Source organism: Cucurbitaria berberidis, assembly GCF_010015615.1.
Source record: "Cucurbitaria berberidis CBS 394.84 unplaced genomic scaffold K460scaffold_2, whole genome shotgun sequence".
NCBI lineage: Eukaryota > Fungi > Ascomycota > Dothideomycetes > Pleosporales > Cucurbitariaceae > Cucurbitaria > Cucurbitaria berberidis.
In genome coordinates this window covers 4,280,802-4,297,786 of record NW_024468936.1, presented here as the reverse complement: position 1 = coordinate 4,297,786, position 16,985 = coordinate 4,280,802, and the positions used below count along the sequence as shown (strand labels likewise).

The 16,985-nt window shown below is 52.3% G+C and overlaps 8 protein-coding genes across 8 annotated transcripts; 4 read left to right on the top strand and 4 right to left on the bottom strand.

Moving 5' to 3' along the window:
* Nucleotides 1-593: 593 nt before the first annotated feature.
* Nucleotides 594-2,954, bottom strand: K460DRAFT_364502 (uncharacterized protein). Its single transcript, XM_040933017.1, has 6 exons — nucleotides 2,740-2,954; nucleotides 2,582-2,688; nucleotides 2,419-2,531; nucleotides 1,942-2,366; nucleotides 1,252-1,892; nucleotides 594-1,198 (listed from the first exon to the last, which is right to left on the bottom strand). Exons 1-6 carry the CDS (start codon nucleotides 2,895-2,897, stop codon nucleotides 774-776), a joined length of 1,869 nt encoding a protein of 622 aa, XP_040791074.1. The 5' UTR covers nucleotides 2,898-2,954; the 3' UTR covers nucleotides 594-773.
* A 445-nt stretch (nucleotides 2,955-3,399) lies between these two features.
* K460DRAFT_75983 (uncharacterized protein) lies at nucleotides 3,400-3,989 on the top strand. The gene has a single exon (XM_040938663.1). It carries the CDS (start codon nucleotides 3,482-3,484, stop codon nucleotides 3,818-3,820), a length of 339 nt encoding a protein of 112 aa, XP_040791073.1. The 5' UTR covers nucleotides 3,400-3,481; the 3' UTR covers nucleotides 3,821-3,989.
* Nucleotides 3,990-4,923: 934 nt separating this feature from the next.
* Nucleotides 4,924-7,260, top strand: K460DRAFT_384620 (uncharacterized protein; the record flags this gene model as incomplete). Its single annotated transcript, XM_040935504.1, has 3 exons — nucleotides 4,924-4,989; nucleotides 5,047-5,407; nucleotides 5,456-7,260. The coding sequence occupies 3 exons, from the start codon at nucleotides 4,924-4,926 to the stop codon at nucleotides 7,258-7,260; spliced, it is 2,232 nt and encodes a 743-aa protein (XP_040791072.1).
* A 390-nt stretch (nucleotides 7,261-7,650) lies between these two features.
* Nucleotides 7,651-8,703, bottom strand: K460DRAFT_375361 (uncharacterized protein; the record flags this gene model as incomplete). Its single annotated transcript, XM_040934756.1, has 2 exons — nucleotides 7,651-8,292; nucleotides 8,353-8,703. 2 exons carry the CDS (start codon nucleotides 8,701-8,703, stop codon nucleotides 7,651-7,653), a joined length of 993 nt encoding a protein of 330 aa, XP_040791071.1.
* Nucleotides 8,704-9,116: 413 nt separating this feature from the next.
* On the top strand, nucleotides 9,117-11,406 carry K460DRAFT_384618 (uncharacterized protein; the record flags this gene model as incomplete). The annotated part of the gene is made up of 3 exons (XM_040935503.1): nucleotides 9,117-9,155; nucleotides 9,227-9,517; nucleotides 9,568-11,406. The coding sequence occupies 3 exons, from the start codon at nucleotides 9,117-9,119 to the stop codon at nucleotides 11,404-11,406; spliced, it is 2,169 nt and encodes a 722-aa protein (XP_040791070.1).
* A 98-nt stretch (nucleotides 11,407-11,504) lies between these two features.
* K460DRAFT_75922 (uncharacterized protein) lies at nucleotides 11,505-12,290 on the bottom strand. Its single transcript, XM_040938662.1, has one exon. It carries the CDS (start codon nucleotides 12,123-12,125, stop codon nucleotides 11,604-11,606), a length of 522 nt encoding a protein of 173 aa, XP_040791069.1. The 5' UTR covers nucleotides 12,126-12,290; the 3' UTR covers nucleotides 11,505-11,603.
* Nucleotides 12,291-12,455: 165 nt separating this feature from the next.
* Nucleotides 12,456-14,249, bottom strand: K460DRAFT_403786 (SHMT-domain-containing protein; the record flags this gene model as incomplete). The annotated part of the gene is made up of 5 exons (XM_040936665.1): nucleotides 12,456-13,600; nucleotides 13,652-13,789; nucleotides 13,840-13,933; nucleotides 13,997-14,053; nucleotides 14,109-14,249. The coding sequence occupies 5 exons, from the start codon at nucleotides 14,247-14,249 to the stop codon at nucleotides 12,456-12,458; spliced, it is 1,575 nt and encodes a 524-aa protein (XP_040791068.1).
* Nucleotides 14,250-15,099: 850 nt separating this feature from the next.
* K460DRAFT_353477 (uncharacterized protein) lies at nucleotides 15,100-16,347 on the top strand (the record flags this gene model as incomplete). The annotated part of the gene is made up of 1 exon (XM_040931717.1): nucleotides 15,100-16,347. The coding sequence occupies one exon, from the start codon at nucleotides 15,100-15,102 to the stop codon at nucleotides 16,345-16,347; it is 1,248 nt and encodes a 415-aa protein (XP_040791067.1).
* Nucleotides 16,348-16,985: the final 638 nt, after the last annotated feature.

Below are 16,985 nucleotides of genomic sequence, written 5' to 3'. Positions count from 1 at the left end.
AAACAGCAGTTGTGAACACATCTTATTCTAACCAGCATACATTTCTTAGTTCTATCCGAAGTATATACCCTAGCTCATCTTCTCAAACCGATCGATCGGCCGCTCCGACCACCAGCTTGCATGTGAAGCCACGGCTGTGGGTCCCGCTACCCCAGACCCAAGAACCTGGAGCTGCGTGTGACGTGCATGCTGCATGCTGCGTGATGGAAGAAACCGGGTCGTAAAGCTTGTCCTGAAGTCACTGCTCCGTTATCGTCGATGGCTATCTCTACCGGATTAATAGGCTTGCTGGAACTGTTGAGATGCGGATGGATTGCGGGTCCGAAGCGGGACGGGGATCCGAATATTATTTCATCGAATTGCAATAATTGACGGTATTGAGCCCGGAATTGGCACTGGACACTTTCTTGACATCAGGATGCATCATTGGTATAATCGTTCAAAGGCGTCACAGGAGCGAAATCACTGTACACAGGCTCTGGTGAGAAGGCTCAGTATCTTTACCATGAGGCGAAACATAAAGTCTCCACTTCATCCCGAATAGTTTTAAATTCCTCGCTTGCAGCTAAGTGCTCAATGCTCAGTGCGGTCCGAGCCGCTCTATCTGTGCGACAAGTGTGTCGCGTGGGAAAGACTCGTCGTAGGGTATTGAGTCCATCCGTTCCGAAGATACACTTTTCCATGCCCCAATGTCCAGTCTAAACATTTTGGTAGTTAGAAAAGAAGAAACCTTCTGTAATAACCAATAGCGCCGTGATCAAACAAGTGAAACATTACAAATGGGCGACACCATTGGTGATGCCCTTGGCACCGTCAGTCTGGCCACTCAGGCCAGTGGCCTGAGCGAGTAGTTGATTGACCTCTTCGCCAATGTTACCGATGTTGTCGCGCTCGTTGTAAGGGTTGTACATCCGCTCCTTGATGTACGAGTCGAGCTGCGCATCAGTCAAGTCTCGCAGCTCAGTAGCACGATCGACGCCATTCTTTTGTGCGGCGCGGATGACGCCACGAGTCACGACGACGGAGACTTCGCGGATGCGGCGGATATCAGGGTAGAGCCAGCCATCAGCGACCTCCTGCTTATTTAAAGAGGTCGAGAGCGACTCTGCAGAGGCGTAGATCATGTCTTGAGTGACTGACACAGCCTTGGAAATGATAGCACCGAGTCCGATACCAGGGAAAACATACATGTTATTTCCTATATTACTATTAGTCGGGTATTGAGACCGGGTAATACAGGTACGAGCTTACCTTGACCGGGGGTGAGAAGCTTGCCATCCCACTCCGCTACCGGGAATGGAGAGCCGGAAGCAAAGAGACAGCGTCCTTCTGTGTGGAGCACGGCCTCTTCGAACGTGCACTCGGACTTGCTTGAGGGGTTGGAGAGAGGGAAGATGATGGGCCTGTCATTCAGCTTGGCCATCTTTTTGAGAATGTCCTGGTTGAAAGCGCCACCAATTGTCGACAAACCCATAAGAATTGTGGGCTGTACATAGTCAATCAAGCGACTGAGAGACTGATACTGGCGGCCGTTGTTATCGTCGCGAGCGAAGTAGACCTTGTGCTCAGCCAGCTTATCGCCGCGGTCCTGGGTAACGAGGCCCTTCGTGTCGACGAACCAAAATTTGCGGCGGGCCTCCTCTTCTGGCACACCTTCCTTGATGAAGTATTCAACGATCTGCTTGGCAACACCAACACCAGCGCTGCCGGCGCCGAGGAAGACTGCTTTATGATCCTTGGCGGGAACGCCAGAGGCTTTGATAGCGTTGATGAAACCGCCAACAATCACAGCGCCAGTTCCCTGCACGTCGTCATTGAACATGGTATATTTGTTTTGGTAACGTTCGATGGCAGGGAAGGGGTTCTTGAAGTCTTCAAACTGGATGACGATACTGTCACACGATCAGTTTCCTGAAGAGGTAGGGGGTGCAGAAAACGTACCTTGGCCACTTATCAGTGAGGGCGGCCATGAGCTCATCCAGGAACTCCTTCTCCTCCTCGGCGGAGACCTTGGGCGTCCTGGAGCCCATGTATAGTGGGTCCTCTCGCAGCGCCTTGTTGCTTGTTCCCAAATCAAGGCAGAGTGGCAGAGTGGCATCTGGCCTGATACCAGCGCAAGCAGTGTATAGTGACAGCTTGCCGACAGGAATGCCCATGCCGTTTACACCCAGATCTCCAAGACCCAAGATACGTGAGCCGTCCGTGAGAACGGTGATATCGACGTCGTGGGGCCAGTTGTCGAGGATCTGGCGAAGATTGCCACGATCGCTCCATGAGAGGTACATGCCCTCGGGTTGTGTCCAGATTTCGTGCCATCGTACGCAGGCTTCGCCGACGGTCGGGGTGTAAATAAGAGGAGTCAGATCCTAAGCAAATGTGAGCTGAAGGCGCTTCTGATGATGGGACGCCATTGCACACCTGGATGTTCTCTCCTAGCAGTCTGTAGAAAAGGTGCACGTTTGTGGCCTTGAGGTGGACAAGGTACTGGAATTTCTCGATTGGCGCGGTTTTCATGGCCAGGAGCCTGAGGCCTAATACAGTCGTCAGCCGACGGTGCTTGGGGGTCCATTGAGTCACTTACAGCGCTGACTCTGCACCTCGTAGCTCTCAACGGCCGGAGGAGTGAGGCCATACGTTCCCAGGTACTTGCGGACATTTGGGGAATTTGACGAGGAGAAGTCACCGCTCCTAGAGGGCGATTAGCTGCCGCACAGTCGTAGAAGGGGGGAGGTGGCGAACGTTGTGCTTAATTGCCGTGAAGGCTGGGTAGGTCGAGTTGCTGAAGACATGGTTTCTGCTGCAATAGAGGCCATGAATCGAAGGAATCTGGGGTTGCGAAAAGAAGGCTGGAGCTTAAGGGAAGGAAGCGCGGTTTTTAAGGAACCAAGTCGCTGCATTGAGGAGCTGAGACGGAGTCAATTGCCGCGGTCGACAAAAGAAACAGGAAGCAGGGCCGCATGGGGGATTGGGAATTGGGTGACTTTTTTTTGGGGATGACAAGCTGAATTAGCCTATCGGAAGTATGTAAACTCCCGTAATACCACTCCGTTACCGCCGCCAAAGTAGTCCTGTAACAGAGGCATAGACCAGCCAGCTTCTCCGCGACTCATGGTGGCATGCAACCCAGGGTAGTCCTCACAACTCGGCCTGAATATCTTGTCCAGTACGTTGCAGAAATTATCAAGCATTCTACAGTGCCATTGAGGCTCTTTAGGACTGTCTATAGGATTTAACCACACAATTCCTCGCAAGTGTTTCGTACAAAGGCGTAGTAGCAAGTTGTGAAGTTTGCCCTTGGGCAGCCCTACCAGGCAGGGGCGATGGACGTGCACGATCATCGGGAAAGTTCGGAGCACTCACTCCAAAGCCCATGAGCCCTAGCCACGAAAGCTGTTGGATGGCTCCCCACCGATTATTCCGCATACTGAGTGCCTCCGACACGCTGGCCACGGAGCATCTAGAACTCAAAAGCCTGGGAAAGATGCCTGGCATGCATCGCGACTTGCAGTGCATTCATCCCTGGAGTCCAGCACCTGGAAAATGGCCATCGCCTCGAGGTCAGGCATCAAGAGAGGGATTTTTTTGGAAACGCCCAAGCTTATGGCGGCCTTCTGCGACGCGAATCAGTGCTATTATTAATGGGTGTCGCAATCTCCTATTCCCGTTTCTGTGGACGTGCATCGGAAGTATCGAGCGGCAGCAAAGCTTCATCACACGTTCCGAGTATCATCAGCGTCAGGCAATTGCTGACTCCGTCCACACACGCGGGTCCGCACAGTCCATGGCGAGAGACAATGGCCTTCCCCTGACGACAATGTAGCAACAAGATCTTCAAGCCTCAAGCCTCGATGCTTTGCCTATACGTGTCCACGCCAGTCTAGATGAAATGCTATTCAACGGAGATTTAGGCTGCTCTCGTAGTTGGGTTGTGATGTGCCCATGCTGACTCGCTTAGGAGCCGTTCGATGCTTACTTAGATCTACGACCGCACCAGCCTTGGACTTGGAGTTACCAGTATCCACAGGCAAAAATGGGGGTGGATACTAGTCGGGGTCCAGGCGTTGTTGTCCGTAAAAACCCGAGACACAGCCATTGTGTATACAGCATATAATGAATTGTACTCGTTCTGCGTTCCGAGCATGGCAGAAGGATAATGCCTTAGGACTGGGGCGTTGTAGCTTGCAGCATGCAACATGCAGGAGGCTAACTTAGCATCCAAGACCTGGAGAGAACGGTTCGTTCCGACCTCCCTACCAAGATCGCCACAGCACTTCGGTCCGAAATGCGGGGAGAGCTTGATTGCTTTGGAGACGCATCCGCATTATCCTCGTCCACTTTAGCACGGAGCACGCGACCGTTTAGTGCCATTGCGCAACGAGGAGACCAAAATTCTTTCACATCACTTTTTCATCAAGCCAACGTCTGATGTTGTCTTATTCCAAGATTAAACTATTCAAGTACTACACCCCTTCAAGCAACGAGTCACAAAGGGTACTACCCTAGGGCATTCCAACTCCTATAATGCTTAAAATCCCATGGTCAAATTGCATAGTCCCGAGAACGAAGCGCTGAAGATTTTCAGAAGCCATTGCAGGCGTTCCTGGAGCCAGGTAGTGTAGTAATCCGTTGCATCCAAGCAATATACTACAGTATAAAAACAGTCCCAATTTCAAACTGACAAGCTTTGGTGATGGGGGTGGGTCTCCGCGGGGAGCCTCGCGCGACTTGGCGCATATGACGTACCTGGTAGCTAAGTGGACGCGCTAGACCTCCAGCTACCCTCGTCACTATTACCTGGACGCGTAGTGTTGCATGTGAGAACCACGACGCTCTGCCTTGAACTGAGCTGTTGCTCTATACCCAAAAGCAATTTCACATACCTCCAGGTCCTTAGCAACACAACACTGAACTCAATACATCACCATGTCTTTGTCTTCGTGTTTCGGGTCTCGCAAACGCGACGATGACCGGCAACCGCTGCTCCCACAGGTGAGCTCCCGCATTCTGTACAAGCTGACAATAGCACTGGCTCACATTGAATCGTAGTACCGCGATGATACGGTCCTGCAGAGGGAGGTTCACCAGAAGCTCCACTCGTATCAGATGCTGAGGGCTCTTTCCTTGGGGTTCATGCCATCGAACGAACAGGTCATCATCAACCTTCGAAGCTTGTTGTCTGCAGACCTCTTGAACCCCGAAAACCCCGACCTGAGCGACTCTGGTCGCCTGCTCGTCAAGTTCACCAAGCAATGGCTCCATGACTTTATCGAAACCTTGAACCACAAGAACAGCAAAGACCAGATACAAGATTTCCTCTGGTATCTTTCAAAGGCTAGACTCTCGGTGGATGTAACGGATATGGCACGACGGACGACGAGATCAAAGGCCAAGGCAGATGCTACAGCTGGTTAGTACCTACCATATCATCAGATTGACAATGCTAATACGTCAAAAGCCTATCAGAGTCTGCAAACGGTCGGAACGCTATTGCTTACCAACTCAGACTTCCGCGTCTTCCTATCCGATCTCAACACCGTTGGTCGCGAAGTATTCAAGGACACTGCATTTACGCTATCCGAAGTGGCGAAACAAGCTGGAGAACAAATCGAACCTTCCGAGGCAGAACAAAAGGCATTGAAAGAGCCGGGTGCAGATGCAAACGGTGGACCTGCACCATCTGCTGAGGACCTCAACGGCGAAGTCGCCGAGGTTGCTAAAGTCGTCGGGTCAGGTATTATCGAGGTGGCCAAAGAGGCAGACAAGAGCTTAGCGAATAAACTCCAAGGTGATGAGGGCGACTCTCTGTTGTTCCGACTGAAGAAGACGGTCACGAACCTGAGACAGAAGCGGGATTACAACGACTCGGTCTCCGTGCTAGCCTTGCTCTTGAAACGATATGCTCTGGCATACTCCCGCACAGTTGAGGACGCGATGGGAACAGTGCAGAATGATGTCGAACCAAACCCAGAGATGGAGAAGGCAGTCACTAACTTCTGGACATTCATAAGCTCCTTCGGAGATGAACAAGAATGGAAGAAGCTCGAAGACTCTTTCCACAAAGTGCTGGAGCATTCCAAGAAAGACCCCGAGTTCGAGGACCTGCTCATAGACGTTGGAAACTCGCTTCAGAAGCTTCTGACTGATCCCGACTTCTTCGACCACGTGGACGAGAAGTTTCAAGAGCTTCGCAAGAAGGCCAAGGGAGTGGGCAGCGAATCATCTCTTCGCCAGGACGTTGATGTCTTCTTTGCACAGGCTCAGGGGACCTTCGTAGCTGTCACACGCGATCAGGACATCGCGAAGTTGATCAAATCAACAACGAGGATTTGGAACATCCTGTCTCCCAAGCATGCCTTGACCAACAGCGATTTGATCCAAGATGCTATCAACGTTTTCGTCCCTCTCGGTATCCAGGCTATTCAGTATATCCCCATTCCGCGCCTCGAGGTCTCGACCCCCGAAGTCGATATGCTCCTGGAGAACCTTATCATCGAGCCAGGAAAGACAGTCAACCACACCTCCTTCCTCCCCTTCCGCTTCCGCGTCGAAACATACAACGATTTCGAGCTCCGCAAAGCCCGATTCCGTGTTGCATCAAAGGTTACATCCAACCTCACTATAAAGATTGATGGTCTCTCCTTCCGTGCCGATGAGATTGGCTTTCTCCTACGTGCACACTCTGGTTTACTCCGCCTCGCAGATGAAGGTATCGCATCTTTCCAACTCGATGAGCGTGGTATTGACATCCACCTCGACGTCGAGATTGCGAAGGAAAAGCTGGAGCAAATTCTAACCTTGAAGGCTGTGAGAGTGCACATCCACAAGCTCTCTTACACCCTCCGCAAATCAAAGTTCAGCCTACTCGGCTGGCTATTCAAGCCCCTCCTTCGCCCTATCATCCGCAAAGTGATGGAAAGACAAATGGCCAAAGGTATCGCAGACGCTATTCACGCTGCGAACCGCGAACTTCTGTTTGCTCGCGAGAGGCTAAGGGCAACAAGGATTTCGGATCCAGATGACCTGAAGACGTTCTTCAAGGCTGTACTCACACGTTTGACACCGGAGGACGATCCGGATCTATACACCCGCGTCGGTGTTGCTGCGCCGGGTAAGGGTGTCTTTGCTGGCAAGTATGCACCTGGCAGCGTAGTCAAGCTGTGGGAGGAGGAGGGTCGTCGTGCGACTGAACGTATCGATGATTGGGATGAGGGTGGCTGGCGTAATGACGTGTTCGACCTTCACGCTATAGCACTGACCTAAGTGCGTAGTATTCTGTGCGATTCGTTCGGCTTTTTTTTTTATATTCTTGTCATCACGAAGTCTGTTTTTAGTCAGTATATCAGCACAAAAGGGTTTGCGAGGGGTCCAGGCGCTTCATTCTAGGTTTCTGTACACAGTATTTCAACTAGTAGTATTTCAGGCATGTATACATAATGTCTGCATGAATATGACAAGAAATGCCTTTATTTTGATTCCCCTTTGCAGTCCAATAACGCCTGCCAACGTAAACCATGACCAAAAGGCCAAAGCGGCTCTATGATACAGCGCACGAAAGGCTCAAGCCTGCGGCCTTCCCATAATGATTTGACCTTGTTTCTAAGTCTTTTGAATGTGGTCACAGCGCATCTCCGCGCCCACGCATGAGTATATCTAGAATGGAGGTAGCCAGAACTGGTAGCCAGCATTCTTCGTCCTGAAGACACTCAAGAGGAAGCTGTACATGCATAGCAACACACCGCTCCATAGGAACACAGCAAACTGCTGTGCCCTCGCATCAGCAATCCTCGGCACCTTGAGCGCCAGTGAAATTGTCGCGAAAGCCAAGACGCCATAGATGGCAGCAACAATTTGACTCTCAAGCCCAAACTGGTTGCTGAACCCTCCGGCAAAATAGCTGATCCCGCCCTTCCCATCGCCGGAAACATACGGTGTCTTCCTGATATGGTTGAACATGTGGCCACTGGTGAAGAGTAGAACGGCAATCAAACTGAACGCAGCCCAGAGATTGCGGTTTTGAAGGATGGGGACGATGTATGGGGCGAGGACGGCGACGACTGTGACGAGTCCGAGAACGATGACGGTGACGGAGATGATCTTGATCCAATTAATGGGTCGAGAGACGGAGGGCTTCGGTAGACCATCGGGGACCTGGCGCGAGATCCAGGCGTGGATCTGTTCGGCGGACTGAGGACCAGACGTAAAGTCGAATCGTACGGGTTGCGTGTCAACCTTTGCGTTGGGGCCGATTGTGGGGTGGAAATACAGTAGAACGGGTGCAGTTTGGAGCATCATCTAGGTATCACATTAGCTTGAACGCTCTCCCTTTCCCTCATAATTAAACTCCCGACTCACCGACTGGAAGGTGTTCTTTCCATCGACGAAATCTAACGTTCCAAAGACCAGCCTCGATTTCGCATCCTTATCACCCTTCACCCAACTCTTGCCCAATATATCCCACTCTGGCTGAAAGTCCCTACAGAGCTGGCATCCGAACCGCGTCTCCAGCGCCGTCAACAGCACAGCGACCGAGTAGTCCCTCGGGGCTTTGGTCAATTGCGCATAGGTTGCGTCGTCAAGCTTGAGTGGGTGGCCGGCGGACAGTGACTTGGCACGGGCATCTTTGAAGCGGTCGCCTGTCGATTTCTTCGCGGCAAGTGCTGCAAAGGGGAGCAGGGACGCTGTGAGGAGCTGGAGCCACCGCATTGTGTCGGGTCGAGGGTGGTGTGTGGATGTGTTCGAGCTTTGGTGGGAGAACTTGGTCAAGCTTGGTGAACGTGGCCTTCAGTGAGCTTCGGCGGTCGGGGGTTGCGTGCGTAATTGCCAAGACGCAGGGATGCTGGCGCAATGAGCATCATGAAGACTGCCCGTGTTTCCTTGAATCTATTCGATGAGACTCTTGTAGTGCTTGATGCTGGTTCGTGTCTCTACTACACTTTATTGCTGTTGAACGGTCAAGAAACCACAAAAGCCTACTCTATACTCGTGGTGCCGCTTGGCAAGCTTCATTCGTTGTGTTTGTTTACCAACGTCGCGTCCACCTCCAACCCCTCCAAACTTTACTCTAGCACCTACGCCTATACACATCATTGAACAGACATAACAAAGTGGTTGCAACTATGGGGTCGGATTTAGATACCAATTATGGGATGAAAGATGTAAGTGAAAGTGAAAGTGAAAGCGCGGCAGGTGGAGACCATGACATCTACAACACAACTGACCCTACCAGCTCCAACATTCGCTGCGCAACGCGACCCTTGAACTCAACCTCGAGCGAAGTAAACATTCCGTCGAGGTCGTTGCCAAGGACGAGGAAATTAGGAAACTGCGAGTCAGCCAGTGCCTCCTGCAAGACGACAATAGCGACCTCCACGAACAGCTCGAAGAGGAACAAGCTCGCTCAGACGAGCTAGAGAGCGCGCTAGAGGAAGCACTCACTCAGCTCGACGAACAAAAAGCCGAGGGCGAAGCAGCTCAGAACCAGATCCGCACACAGGCGCGTGAAATCGCGAACCTTAGGGTAGGCGCATCCGGCTCAACCTCAACCAAAACAGTACTGACACTCACTAGGCCGAGCTGAAGGCTATGGAGAACGTCACCTCTGACTCGAACAAGATCCTCTCTGACAAGCTCGCTCTTTCCCGCGAAATTTCATCATTACGCCCAGAAGTCGAACACCTACGCGCCCAAGTTGAATCCAATCAAGGCCTGCTCACCGAGAAGCTTGCGTTACAACGCCAATTGACTACACTACAAGTGGAGCTAGAGAACGAGAAGCGATCCGCCGCTCGCATAGTAGCAAAACAAGGAAAGAAAATGGAGCAGGACGAAGAGATCCGCAACGAACTCGAGGAAGTGCGCAAGGCGCTAGCACAGGAGAAGAAGGACCGCATGAAGGCTGAAGCGGGACTCACAACGGCAGAGAAGGCTGTGGAAAAAGTGCAGGCGGACCTAGAATCACAACAGCATGCAACGGAACGTCTGCAATCGAAGGTCGAGAAGATGTCGAAGAAGGAAGCTGACAAGGCGGCCAAGCGCGAGGAGGCATTAGAAGAACTTCGTGAAGAACTGGCGTTGGAGAAGGCCGCTCGCCTAGCAGCAGAGAAGGCAAGCAAGGACACCAGCAGCCGGGATGCGGAGCTCGACCAGCTCCGTGAAGAGTTCGAGCAGGAGAAACTCCGGCGTCAAAAAGCAGAGAAGGCAAATAAGAACTCCAGCAGCCGAGATGCGGACATCGATCAACTTCGTGAAGAGTTTGAGCAAGAGAAGCTCCAGCGCCAGAAGGCAGAGAAGGCTTTGAAGAAGAGTACACCGCAGAGCGATTCTCAAACGGAAGCTATTGGGAAAGAGCTGGAACAAGAAAAGCGCGAGCGAAAGCTGCTGGAGAAGGAGTACACCAAGACTTTAGCTGAGCTGCAGGGCCGCAACACGGTCCTCGACGACAAGCTCACTGCCTTCCGCGAGAAGTTGCGGTCCACAAAGGAGAAACTCAAGGCGAAGGAAGCAGAGCTTGAGAAGGCAGATAGGGCACAGAACGCACCACCTACAAAAGCTGCATTTGCTAACAGTACGAAGCCTGCAGCAAAGAATGCTCGGAAGCGCACGGCTATTACTGCAGAACCAGAGACCAATCTAGGCACGCCAGGTGACGGCTTCCCTGCAAAGAAGACGAAGCGTGGCCATTCTGTTTCCGCAGTCGGAGATACATCTACTTTCTCCCTGACGCCATTCCTAAACCGCACTACTATTATTGCACCTGGTAGTCCTATTGCCGAAGAGGAGGAGGAGGAGGAGGAGGAAGAGGAAGAAGCAGTTGAGCACGCACCCACTCCTACCGCCCTTCCCAAGAAAGCTCCCAAGAAGACTGCTCAGTCCAAGGTGAAACCGCTGGCTCCAGCGGCGTCAAATAAGGCCAACGCGAAGCCTCGCAAGAAAGCTGCTGCTGCGGTTCTGGAGATCGTCAATGAAGAGGCCTCCGAACTCTCAAGCAACGTTTCCAAGGACAACTCGGAAAACGCCCCCGTTGCCATCCCGCTTAAAGATGTCGACGACGGTGCCTCCACAAAGTCCAAACCCAGCGTGCCCAAGTTGAAGCCTCGTAAGTCGCTCATGTCCTTCGCCGCGTTTGCCGAAGAACCTGCTGCCGAGAAGAAAAAGAAGCGCAAGCTTGGTGCTACCACGGGTAAGACGCTGTTCGATGCTGAGGATGCCGAAGATGCTGCACCTTTGAAGCCCGTTGGCAGCAGTAAGGGGCTTTTTGCAGCGAGGGCACTGGGGAAGAATGCTCTGGGCAAGGGGGCATTGGGGCAGCAGAGGCCAATCTCGGGTGGGTTTGGTATGTTGAGTGAGGAAGCTTTCTCGTTCTCTCCGTTGAAGAAGGATAGGAGACAGGCTAGCATACTGAAGTAGGTGTCACCTGACAACGTCAGCCATTCTAAAGCTATCATCACTCTTCCCAAAAGGTACACACCCTGTATCCCTTCAGTACACTTACATTACTTTGCACCTTCGTCAGATGTCTAGGCAGGCTATCTTTAATTCCATCTACAATCTCTCTCTGAACCTTTCTGAAACATTGGCCTAATGTACCTCACACACACACACTTCTAAATCATACCCAACCTCCTCATCTCTCTCTCAATCTCCCGCTCCCGCTCGCTTCTGGCCCTCCTACCACCACCACCACCTCTCGTACCCAAGTCCTCCATCTCATACCCCCCCTCCAACCCACTGACATTCTCTTTCCTCCACCACCAGAAACAACCTTGGATCCAACACCAAACGAAGACACTAGCGATGAAGAAGTCGTAGCAGATGATAGTATAGGTAACCGGATTGATCCATGAAACGCTCTCCTCTCTCTCGTTTGCGTTGGGTGTGGTGGGGAGCGTGTTTGATTGCTCCTCCACGTTTGGAGGTAGCGCTTCTTGGTCGCTTTCGGCTCTGAGGGTGGGGCCTGGTAGTATAGTAATAGAAATAGGACTACAGGGTGGGAACGTGAATTCCGGCAGCGTTGTGGTGGTGTTGGTGGTGTTAATTTCTTCAAGCTCAAGGCCAACGCTGACCGGCAGCGCAAAGCCCAAGTTGATGAAGACGAGGGATGCGGCTAGGGGGAGGAGAAGCATCATGAGTAATTAGGTTTTAGGCGGTGCTTTTAACGTAGCTTGCGAGGCCTGGTGGGAGCGGTTTGGCGACGAGGGGATGCTAATGGGGAATTAAAACCTCGATGATGGGGGCTAGAAACACTGGGGAGTACGGAGGCATGGTTGTATAAATCCATCACGGTATTGTAGACGTGGGTGATAATAGGAAGAAGTGGACAATAGATCGGGGACGGTGCGGTGAAAGGCGAACAATAGCGGTGGAATAGAAAACCCTATGTACAAACCACCAAGCGTAGTTTTAACCGCTGAACTCCAAGTCGCTGTAATTAATGCATTCCGTTTTAGTCATGTCGCTTATTGCGCCTTGTCCCAAGGCAAAGCGAATGTAGATACCCAATCCTCAACTTCCTTTCGTAACTGTACAATATCTGTGATGTCTTCGCCTTCTCCCACATACTCCTTGAACGCGGCTACACTGCCAGGGTTCTTGCGGGCGTTTTCCTCTGCCTTCTTCTTGGCCTCTTTGTCGAGCTTCTGCGTGATGCCGACAGCGCGGTGCACGACATCAGCGACGCGCTTAAAATCCTCTGGCTGGAAGCCGCGGGTAGTCATGGCGGGGGTGCCTATACGCAGACCACCGGGCTTCATGGCTGACTTGTCACCAGGCACCGTGTTCTTGTTGGATGCAACGCCAACCAGCTCGAGAATGCGCTCTACCCGCGCTCCGTCTACACCTCGATCCTTGAGGTCAACGAGCACCAGATGGTTGTCAGTGCCGCCGCTGACGATGTTGTAGCCTAGACCGCCGTTCTCTTTCGTGTCCCCCAGACGGCGTGAAAGAGCCTTGGCATTGTCGAGCACTTGCTGCTGGTAGTCCTTGAACTCTTTGCTTTGCGCCTGTTGCAGGGCTACAGCCAATGCAGTAATGGTATGGTTGTGAGGGCCTCCCTGGTGACCTGGGAACACCGAAGCATTGATGGGTCCCTCCAAGTCGTACTTCTCCTCGTTGCCCTTCTTATCCACTTTCCTTGTCCCCTTGCGGTAGAAGATCATGGCACCTCGAGGGCCGCGCAACGACTTGTGGGTTGTGGTAGTGACGATATCGGAATACGGGAATGGAGAGGGAATGACGCCTGCTGCGACGAGACCGGAAATATGAGCCATGTCCGAGAGGAGGTACGCTCCAACCTCGTCTGCGACCTTGCGCATACGCTCATACTCAATCAGCCGGCTGTAGGCTGATGTTCCAGCCACAATAACTTTGGGTCTATACAAACGCGCCAGCTCGGCCATCTTCTCGTAGTCGATGAGGCCAGTCTTCTCGTCAAGTCTGTAAGGAAGGGTTTCGTAGTATTTGGAGACGGCGGAAATCTTCTTGGTTGGTGTCTGGTAGCCATGCGACAAGTGGCCGCCGTGCGGTAGGTCGAGACTGAGGATACGGTCGTGAGTATTGAGGACGGCGGAGTAGGCATAGAGGTTCGCAGGAGAGCCGGAGAGAGCTTGAAAAGAGCGTAAGCTTCAGCCATCCAGATAGTTATGACTTGACTCACGCTGAACATTGACTCCCCACTCTGAGGAGCTTAGACCGAATGCTTTGAGCGCTCGTTCCTGGCAGAGGCGCTCGGCCTGGTCGATGAACTCGTTTCCTCCGTAGTATCGTGCGCCTGGGTATCCTTCCGAGTACTTGTCTATGCTCTAGTGTAAGCTTGGGGTGGGGTGACAGATGCGCGAAACCTACTCTGCATGACACTGCCGAGAGCATCGAGAACAGCTTGCGATGTGAAGTTCTCCGAGGGAATAAGGTTTATAAAGTGTTTCTGTCGGTTCTTCTCCTACAACAGCGAATATGATGAGCTTCGTCCATGCGTCTGGAGCTGTTACAAGTCACAACTAACCCTCTCAATGATGTTGTATACGGTGGGATCTGCTTGCTCGAGGTCCTGAGAGAGCACCTGAAGCCTTTCTTAGCCAATTATTCCACTCCTATCTTGTTTCAGGCCAAAGTACCTTCTGTTGTGCCTCCAAGGTGGTTGCGTAGCCCCGCCATTGTTGGTGCAGTATTCTGGCGTGATTTGTGGCAATTGAAGCAGAAGAACGCGCAGAAAGCTGGCGCAAAGACGCCCGGCCGAGAGATCTGAGTGTCGCCATGGCCAAAGTGTGGTGCGAAAGCCAAAAGCGTGCTGCAACCTTTTAATCAACAAGTCCTGATGCGACGGCCGGACCTGTAGTCTCGATGAGGCAACGAAACGACGGACTCCGCTTATCGACGGAGCTGGCAGCGGCGATGTGTTTTTCCGACGGCCAATATTACTCGCTTCCGTCTCACGTCCCTCTTCTGCTCCCTTACAACTAAAACCAAGATGATTCAACGCTTCTACCATTCAGTTGTATCCTCACTTGGCCGGCGCAAGCTGGTTGACGTGGGAGCTGCTGACACGCTCCGGGCACCCTACCACCCAGAGGAGACGAAAGACTACATGATTGGCCTATGTTGTATTTCTGATGCATTGGAAGAGGATGGCATTGTCGGCAGCTGGTGATACAAGCAAGTGTGATTTTTCGCAACGCATCTTGGGGTTCATGGTGCTTTTGCGTTGACTCTTGTTCGCTGTTAACTCCACCACGCCGTGAATTAGTAGGTAGCAATTCCAAGAAGCCAGTTAATCCCAGCGTCCAGTCTGCTTCCCACCTTCCTTCACCTCCATTAACATCCCTGCCTCTTGCCGTGATAGCGACTGCCAAGGCCTCACAGTCGACGATTCTGGAAAGCACGCGTCCACGAGTATGCCCTCTGCGTCCCTTGAACGCCTTCTTTGCGCGCTCTTGTTCTTGCTCTTCCCCACACCTGCCTGCCCGCCGTAGCCTCAACCTCAACCTCAACCTCAACCTCGACTTCGACTTCGACTTCGACTTCGACTTGGCCCTCAACCTCTCGTCAGCAGATCAATCTATCACGCAGTCCACGCGTATACTACACCGCTAGTCCCTCGCTTTCAAGATGGCGCCTAAGGTGCCCAAAATACCCAAAATACCAACACTAGTTCCTCCTCCACCACCCTCCACCATAAACCGAGACACCAGTCTAGAGCTCGGCAGCCCTTCAAAGTTCACTCAATACAACAAGCAGACCGGTCGGCCGATACGCAAAAGCGCAGGCAAGGCGAGGAAAGCGGCCGGCTACGTTGATTCTGGCATGATCGAAGAAGACGACTATGAGCCATTGACCTCGGACGCGAGCGACGACGACGAGGTCATGGAGCAGCGCCGCCGTGCTGATAAGACGCAGCGCAAGCGTAAGCGAAGCCTATCGCCACCCTCTCCACATCTAGAACCCATCCTTTACGACCAGGAGCTGGACCAATTGACCGACAACGAGCTGGGCGGGGCATTTCACCGCCATACCCCAAAGAAGCCGCCCATCACTTTGCAGTTCAACGTGCCCCTGGGCTTCCACGGCCCGCTCTTTGTCAAGCTGGACAGTACTCTGCTGCACACCAATGACGAAGCTTCGCTCCATGAGATGCAGCCAGGCAAGACGAAGAAGCCTCGCGTAGCCAGCCCGCCACCTACACAGTCAGCAGTCCAAGTGCGTTGCAAAAGCTTTAAAGATCTGCCGCCCGAATTACGAAACACCGTATATCGGTCTTTGTTCGCGCGCAAGGACAATGATCTGAGAATCCCGCCCACAAAGGAGGGTCCCGGTCTGTGTAGATCGGCCCAATTTCTGAGGACCTGCAAGCTGGTCCATGATGAGGGATGCTCCATACTGTACGGCGAGAACACGTTCTTGTTCACTCGGTACTACTCCACCCGGGGCCCTTTCTGGGAGCAAGTGCCCAAGGAGATCGGCTATCAAGACGCGCTCCACTTCCTCAAGATGATTGGCCCCGAAAACCTACAATATCTACGGGATGTCAAATTCAAGTTTGACGACGCCTGTCCGCGGGACACTCCTTATCTCAGCTCCCACGAGAAGCGCCGCTACCTCAACGACGAGTACTTGATGAACTGTCTACGTGTCCTTCGAGCGGCAAAGTTGCGGACGTTTCGCATGCGATTCATCGGTCGCCGGCACATAGTCAAATCTGATGTCAAGTTCCTTGGCTATCTGGAGCAGATCAAGGCTGATGAAGTGGACAAATTCTTCGATTCCTGGCACTACCCGCCACAGAAGATCAGCGACTACGTCTGGGATGATCTAAAGGAGATGATGACACGCAAGAAGAAATTGTATGAGAAGGACTGAATCAGCCATCGGCGACTAAATAGCGCCCCAAGAACGACCATCCTCACCATATCACCCCGACAACAACAAGCATTACCATGACACACACCGTTGTACCCCTCATGTACGCTTACGTTTCGGTTCTGCGCGCCATATCTCTTGTGGATATCCTACCGATCTCTCCTAATTTCATGTTGCTAGCTTCACATTCATTATTCTATGCCTTTCCAACATGATCAACGGACAACGTCTGGTTATGACCTCTTGGAATCTCCATCATAGCCACTCCTAGGCGTCAAAATATCACGGCTATAGACTAAGAGACGGGTTAAGGGCCGAATTCGGATTCGGATCTGGGACCGACATGGTACTGTACCTTTGCTGTTCATCCTGGCGGTTTGACGTCGGGACCTCGTAAGGCATGTCGATTTTTCTTTCCTTGCAGATATAGATATAATAAAAACTCAACCTTGTAATCACTGTCTTATTAATCATGGCCCGTACAACATTGCAGGAAGTTGCACATAAGCAGACAAGTCTACACCACGCATTGCATCGCAGCCCCACTGTACCACGTGCGGCATACGAGCAAGCTGTCACATATGCCGTGCTGCAGTAACCTAGGTGCCCTCGAACCGGGATTTTGGAACGATCTATAA